At 42.4% G+C, this 8,208-nt stretch overlaps 1 protein-coding gene across 1 annotated transcript; it reads left to right on the top strand.

The window, feature by feature from the left end:
- Positions 1-4,652: 4,652 nt before the first annotated feature.
- On the top strand, positions 4,653-7,531 carry LOC125555817 (transcription factor WRKY45-1-like). The gene is made up of 3 exons (XM_087539301.1): positions 4,653-5,087; positions 5,607-5,699; positions 6,905-7,531. The coding sequence occupies exons 1-3, from the start codon at positions 4,717-4,719 to the stop codon at positions 7,302-7,304; spliced, it is 864 nt and encodes a 287-aa protein (XP_087395427.1). The 5' UTR covers positions 4,653-4,716; the 3' UTR covers positions 7,305-7,531.
- Positions 7,532-8,208: the final 677 nt, after the last annotated feature.

The following is an 8,208-nucleotide window of genomic DNA, read 5'->3' as shown; positions in this document are numbered from 1 at the left end:
TGTATGATCTGCACCCGTGCAGCCAGCCAGATTGGCACGTATGGCCATATATGCAGCAGCCGTGCATGCACCGGACGGAACCAAGGGGATCCATCGCACGTTCATACGTGCATGTGGCGTGACATATCTGCGTGCATGGCTTGGACACGTGTGTCCATACGTCTCCCCAGGTCTGCCGAGGTGCGACTTGGATCACGGGAGGGCAGACTCCCGAACTCCATCGACTCCAGCCGACCAGCGCCTCATACGACGATGAAGTATACCGAGCCGAGCTACACCACCTCTTGCATCGCCTGTACCTGCGCCGACATGCCATCTACATCGGCCCGAACGACTACATCGACCGATCTGCACTGCGTCGAGCCGAACTACACCGGGCCGAACCACGACATCAAGCTGTCCGATCACAACAGACTACGAGTCAAGATCATCGTCGAGCAAATACACGAGAAGCGACATCAGCACCAACCACACGTCAGGCCGGTGTGGAAAGCGTGCAATTCTTCATCGACTTCTTCGGTACAGCACGACATCGACACCTCGTCGCCACAAGGGATGCCTCCAAGCGACGCATTATCATCGACACGCCGCTGCACCGCCGACACTTCATCGTCAAGGTCTTCATCAACATGGTCTTTACCAACATCATCGTCGACACACCGCCGCCGCCTAGCGTCTTTTGACAGATTTTTCTGCAAGACGCGACCTCGACGACGGCAATGACCGCGTCACGACGACGACATCGACCGCGTCATTCACGACGGCACGACTGTATCGACACGACGTCACTACAGTGACGACCCTACACGGACACATGGTTCTGGCAAAACCTATGTGTGCTCGATGGGTTTCCTCCGGTCTTGGCAAAACTGGTGGACTCATCGTCGACGACACCCTCTGACATTCGCAAGGTGCATTGTCCACGTCTGCAGCTCCGTCATATCGCAATTTTTTTTGCGCCTCCGGCTTTGTGCGGCTTCATCGTCCACGATGAGTACACCATCGACCACGACTACATCGACCAAGGCTACATCACCATAATCGGCTACCTCGACATCGACAATAATGGCTTGATCTACAGCAACACATCAGCAACAACTCCAGTCAACAGCGTCCGCGTCGTCACCAGCATCCACGCCACTCCCGCTATGACTGCGGGAGGGAATAGAGGAGAGTCATGAAGGCACCAGAAGGGGACGCAGTCACCGCCCTAGGTGCCAACCCATCAGAGACGCAGTTGATGATGGCGCGGCGGAGAAGACGACGAAAGCGCAAGACTTCAAATCCAGTCGTACTCATCCGCTTCACTCCCGCTACGACTGAGGGGGAATGTTAGAAATATAATTGGGTTTAAGTTAGAGATAAGGAGATAGAGATAGAATTAGTTTAAACCACATAACTTGTCTTGTACTCCAAGTCTCTATCCCTCTTGTACTTCTATATATATCCTACACAAGGGTTAGATCAATACAACGAATATTGTAGGTTCTATATTTTCTACATAAATGACTTGAGACTAACAAACACGACATGCAGTGTTTAGTTCATTGCATGCAATGCTATTAATTAGCAAAAAAAATTAAATTCTCTCGTCCCCCCCCCCCCCCCCCCCCGCGTGCGCCTTGGTCACGGTGCACAATTTGTTTTTTTTAATTGTTTGGATTGCTTATCACACGTGTCATGTGGTGTCATGGTGCACAACATAAGATGATTTATACACTTAGACGGAGTATCATTCTAGCTTACATTTCCAATACCCTGGTTGAACCTATTATCGTGCATGCACAATTATTTGTGCTCCCTCCTTCCCAAATATTTCCTAAGTTTTGGCCAATATTATAGAAAAATGTTAAAATTTACTATACCGGATAAATACATCAATATATGTTTCATAGCGAATCAACTGATATGATTCTTTTGTTATAAAAATGTTGATATCATCTCTATAAGTTTGGTCAAAAAATTGACTGATGACAAACTTAGGGGATTTATTTATTTATTGCTAATGAGGGAGCGATAAACCTGAATGTAAGACCACAGACAAATTAACTCCTTATGTTTCACTACATATCGGTCCTGGACCCACCATAGGCACCAGCTAATTCATAATACAATAATTATGGAGTAGATTTTCTCAGCATACACATACACCGAAAAATAGTTTTCTGAGTCCAAGGACAAATATTTTGAGAGGAAGGCTGAAGAAGGATATGTTATTCCACTAAAGGACACCAATCAGTGTTTTCTATGTTATATTTGGCCATGTCGGGATGTGGATGTCGATCGACTAATTTGATTATTTTACAAACAGGAAAACTTTGTTTTTGCCACTCTAGCTTTTGACCACTTTGCTTATATCACTCTAGAATTTGACATTTCACTTTTGCCACTCTTAGTTTTTGACAATACATCACAATTGCCATTCCGTGGCAAAAGCAATAATTTTAGAGTGGAAATTGCGATACATTGTCAAAATCTAGAGTGGCAAAAGTGAAATGAAAAGTTATTGCTTTTGCCACTGAATGGCATTTGTGATGTATTGTCAAAACTAAGAGTGGCAAAAGTGATACTATGTCAAAATCTAGAGTGGTATAAGCAAAGTAGGCAAAAACTATAGTGGCAAAAACAAAGTTTTCCCTTTACAAACACCTCTAAATCTAGAGCTGGATTAGCTGAATTAGACATATATTCTAGAAAACATTTTTTTTTTGCTTCTAGCTTTAATGTCATGGATGACCTCGTTCTATTCTGTGGGAGAATGACCTTTACAATTTAATACAAGATTTGTGTTTGCAGTGCTGAAATATTTCATTGTTCAAAAAGTATAGTACGATGGATTAAATAGTACTCCGTCCCATCCATATTAATTATCGCTGATTTAGTACTCCCTCCATTTCTTTTTAGTTCGCATATAAGGTTTGGTCAAAGTCAAGCTTTGTAGAGTTTGACTAACTTTATATTAAAAAATATAAACATTCACAATATGAAATCAATATTATCAAATGCACCATGAAACGTATTTTCATACTATATAGTTTTAGTATTGTAGATATTCATATTTTTTTATATAAATTTGATCAAACTTTGTGTAGTTTGACTTTGACCAAATCTTATATGCGGAGTAAAAAGAAATAGAGGGAGTACAATTTCATATTAAATCATTGACAATTAATAAGGATTGGAGTGAATAGTATCTTTATCAAAAAAGAATTAATAGTACTCCCCTATTTTTGTATACAAATAAGATATATATATTGCAACTATACAAGGTCAAAAACAGTAAGAGAGGCAAAAATTAAAGATATTCCCTCATATTAGCAACTCATGGTTTAACTACTCGCATGCATCCAGTGGATTATAATCATACTCACAACTACTTTCTCCCTCACACCCACTCAATTTCCTCCAATTTGCATGTGCCCTATTAATTAACCCGGTAAACAGAATACAAGTTGGCTTGCAAAGCAGACATTAATTTTTAGCTTGCTACTTGTAATTTGAGTTAGTGGCCTTGTATAAGAAAATAGAAGGGATGTGTATGATAGAGGTAATGGTGTCCCGATCTTTCAATGAAAGGTAATTATCATCTTGGGTGGAGTAAACTTTGACAATCCAACTACGAACATGCGAGGACGTCATGCCTTAGCGATCGCTAAACTAAATCCTAGAGGCTATTGACCACACAAAACACGATCAATCTGGACACGAAGGTCTAATTCGTACATGCAAACAATGTACAAGTAAGAACTAAGATTTGCAATCTGGTGATTGACCTGGTCATTGAACACACAAAGTATGCATATATGGCAAACTTTTATCTAAACAAACCTCAAATCTAAATGATGCCCTACGGGTTGTATTTATAGGAAATAGAGGAGAATTTTGTCCAATCTTGACAAGGTGGGACTAAATTCCATCTTAAGTTGTTTTCCCTATCAATACAAACTCTAAAAATAACCTATGGTCTGGTATTTCAAAATTACATGGACCTGGCCCAAACGTGAGGTGGCACCAACACCTATATATGTTTATAGGCGAAAATATGATGTACGGACTTTGTATATTTCATCTGTGCCGCCTCGTGTCATGACGACGGCCTCAAAGTTGTGGAATCTTCATTCGGAACGCCCTTGTCAAGATCCTGCATGCAGACGGGTAAAGTGACAATACTCCGTACAGATAACTTTAGTTGGATTTATGTTTTTACAATATTTTAAATAGTGGGCTATGACATTTAGCGGCGACCCTTAAAAACAGCTATAGCTGGGCTATAGCGGGGCCATAGCGATAAATTGTACATGAAATCATTTAGCGGCAACACCTCAAACAGCTGTAGCGGAACTATAGCGGGGCTATAGCCGGCTATTTAAAACTATGGTTTTTACTAAACTCTAGTGTTCTCTTTTGGTCATTGCGTTTCACCTAGCTACTCATTCTCCAATACACGTTCAATTACACATCAAGCTAGGCATTACTTGAGGTTCACACAGATTAGACATTTCTCTTTTGCACCTAAACACGCAATAATTAGATACTCTTTTTGGTAAATACTAGTAGTACAGTATTTCTTTTATATATGTACAGACACTTAACAACTCATGTCTCTCAGCTAGGCCATTTCCTCCAATTAAGAATCCAACACCTAATCCAAATCCACAGAGTTCACTCACATCCGCCCCGTGAAGACAGTAGAATAGAGCAATATCCCCTCACCTCATGGCGATGCGGCCCAAGTCCGAGATGTCCCCGCCGCCCTCCGACCAGAGGGGCGCTGTCATCGAGGAGCTGAGGAAGGGCGCTCAGCTGGCTGACCGCCTCCGGCAACAACTGGAGCTCATCCCGGAGCTCGGTCGCCGCAGCGCCGCGCTGGCCAGCGTGAGCAACATCTCCACGGCCCTAGTGTCGTCCGCCTCTATGCTGGAGTCCAACAGAGAGCAGTACGGCTGCTCCTCCCCCGACCCCGGGGCGGCAGCCTATGCTGCCGGCGCCTCCGGTAATGGCGGTGGCATTGGGGCGCGAAATGGAGCCATTGCCCGCACCAGGAAGGCAAAGCACCGGCGAGGCCCCCATGGCGAGGAGCTTCCAATGTGAGTGACTTTGTGTTTGCTTCAAGGAATACTACTGTAGCATAGGCGTATCTGTGGGGATCTGTGCTAGGGAGGAATCGTTACTGGCAGATCCATGTTACTACACACTTGTGTTTGGGATTCAGTGAGGATCTAACCCCAATACCCGATTACCCCATGCCTGCAGTGTTGCTAGTCCGGTTGTTCTTTTTTTTGCTGGTCCGGTTGTTCTTTAACTTCCTGCTCCATATCATCTTTAACCCTGTGCAAAAAACGGAAACCATGCATGGATTGGTTTGGCAACCCTGGTATTCTATATCTAACGTTCAAAGCGATATGAAGGAAAGAGATGCTAATACAAGGAATTGAAGGCAAGAAATGTTAATTTGTCGGTAGATCTTGCGTTATTCCGGTTCATCCTTTGAGGCATCGAGCTGTAGCATATGTTTGTTTCTTTGCATGCCGTGATTTATATTTCATGGTTAGCTTAGCTAGGGACGTGTGTAGTAAAGTTAAGTTCAATTAATTTTATTTCTTCAGCAAAGGGAGGATACTAACTGAGACACCAGAAAATGATGGGTTCCACTGGAGGAAATATGGCGAGAAGAAGATCCTGAATGCTGTTTTCCCAAGGTATGATTCTTTAATTTGACGGAGTTTCACTTTCATCCCTTAAGGCTCAAGAAGCTCTCTCTAAGTATCCATTAATTTGGCATTAACTTATGGATATCAAATACTTGCATTTTCTCCTATGGATTAAACAGAAAAAAATCAAACAGATTTTCGAAGAAAAGAATGTAAACAGTACCTTTGTCGTTAGCAGTAGATACACCTTTTCCTATTGGTCTCGTTGTAGCTTCTCACCACCTTTCCACCTATTACATAGCAGACTCTGAACTAATTTTGGGTTGCATGCATCGTTGAATCTAGAGTCCAGGGGAGTTTTATCTTTCATTATCTAAAAAGGCATTACACAAAGCAAGAATCATAGTACTTCAATTGTGCATTATATTTAACTATGGTTATTAGAATGAAAACACCAAAGTACTTTGATGCTAAATTAAGCATTATGTGGCTTGGCATGGATACTCAGCTCACATTAATGAGTTGCTCCAAAATAGTATGGTTGGTATGGGGCACATTTGCGGCATATCACATATATGGACCTTCCATATATCTACATTGTCCTTGGTCGTAAGAAAGCCGAGAAGACACATCTTGTGGAGACTGGAGAGTATCTTAGGCTTCCAATATTCTTTTTCAATCAAAGTTGAAGTACGTAAACAGATTAGTATGTGTATGTGATAGCACTATATTTGAGGTTGCACTCTTAATGGAAAATTTATATTATGTATATATTCATTTCTTTGCATGTGTGTGGAACATAAAACCATTCTCGTAAAAAGGTAAGCCTGAATATGAATATCAATCATTGAGTTTTATGATGAAGATTGCTTATGGAATAAACCACTTCGCTCATGATCATACAAACTCCAGGGGACTAGTATATGACAATGGAGGTGATCTACTCAGAAGTATATATGATATTTTTATTTTGTGGGAAAACATGAAATTTTACCAGAATTAATTTTTATTTGTTACTCACTTAGGTTGACGTTAGCATTGTGTCATATCAACAAGGTAAAGATCTTGCATATTTCTAAACTTAAAAGTGTGTGCTCTTTGCGATCCGTGTGATATATATACAGGAAACTTTGTGGAATTTAACACAACTTATTATGTGTTTTCTCAAAAAACGTAATCCATTTTGTTCTAGCAAAAACAAAGAACATAAAAAAGTGTTATATGTGACCATACACTTGGTTAATTGTTTGCAGGTCATACTACAGATGCGGATACAGCGACGAGCACAGGTGCCCGGCAAAGAAACTTGTGCAGCAGCAAAACAACAACCACCCTCCTGTGTTCATGGTCACCCTGATCAACGACCACACATGCAGCAGTCTGTTCCCTGCTAATGATCAACCACCCAGCAGCTCAAACAGTGCTACTGCTAACTCACAAGTGCTGGACTTCACCAAAGCATCGCTCTCTTCAGCTGTTGGTCTCTCGAGGTTGAAGAAAGAGGAAGACGCAGGCATGTCGGTGACCGTGCCTAGCTACACGTATGAGGAGTTGGCTTCTTATTCCTCACTGCCGTTGCTCTCGCCGAAGGAGTGGGAGATGGAGATGGAGATCAAGTCACTTTTTCGTCATCACTCGGGAGGTGGTACTTAGCTAGCTAGTTATTCTGTGAAACTTGTTTTTCGCTAGCAAGGTCACTTTGTTGCGTCCAAATAACTACCTAAACCTGAATAATTGCATGGATTTATGTACACGCTCTAGTGTGGTAGTGCTAGCAGTATGACAGCACAAGTACAAGAAATGTCTTTCTGAGATGTATAACTGACTTGCGCTTAATAACCTTTGGAGTGGAACAGGCCTGCGGCCATATGGTTAGTTGCCTATCTTCTCACGCTAAATGTAATTATAATTAATTAGCTTTTCATGTTGTGTCCGTCCGGTCTTCTATGTGGAATATTACTCCATCCGTTCCAAAATATAGTGTTTCCTCTATTCCCGTGCTTTAACTTTGACCATAAATTTAACCAATAAGACTGACTGCGGCGGGAACAAAAGTTATACTAGTGAATTCGCATTCAAAAGAAGTTTTCAATTATATAATTTTTTCTCTCGCCACAGTCGGTCTCGTTGGTTAAATTTATGGTCAAAGTTAAACCTCGGGAAGCGTGGGCACACTATATTTTGGAATGGAGGGAGTAGCTAGAAGCTGCCCCTTTATTCCGAAGGAACACAAATGTATGAGAAGTGTACTAAGAGGAACGCTAGCAGAGCCGCCATACCGGCGCAGTCAGCATACTGACGGCCATCATAGCAATTTTGGCCGCCTCCCCTCCCTCACAGTACCGCCGCCTTTGACCGATTTTGGCCGTCCCCAGCCTCTGCTGATGGCGACATGGATGGCGTGTCGACCAACTCATCTGATTTTGTTGGTTTGGAGTCAGATCCAGCGACTTGTGTGCCTCCTATGCCTCCGCCGGCCGGCCGCCACCGCCTAGGCCAGCACATCACTGAAAGTGAATCTAATCCCCTTTGTGGGTTTTGGTAATCAATATCAACA

Source organism: Triticum urartu, chromosome 1A (assembly GCF_056163025.1).
Source record: "Triticum urartu cultivar PI428250 chromosome 1A, HENAU_Tu73, whole genome shotgun sequence".
In the NCBI taxonomy this organism is placed as follows: domain Eukaryota; kingdom Viridiplantae; phylum Streptophyta; class Magnoliopsida; order Poales; family Poaceae; genus Triticum; species Triticum urartu.
Note: the sequence above shows the minus strand (reverse complement) of the source record. Positions and strands in the feature narration are given on the sequence as shown.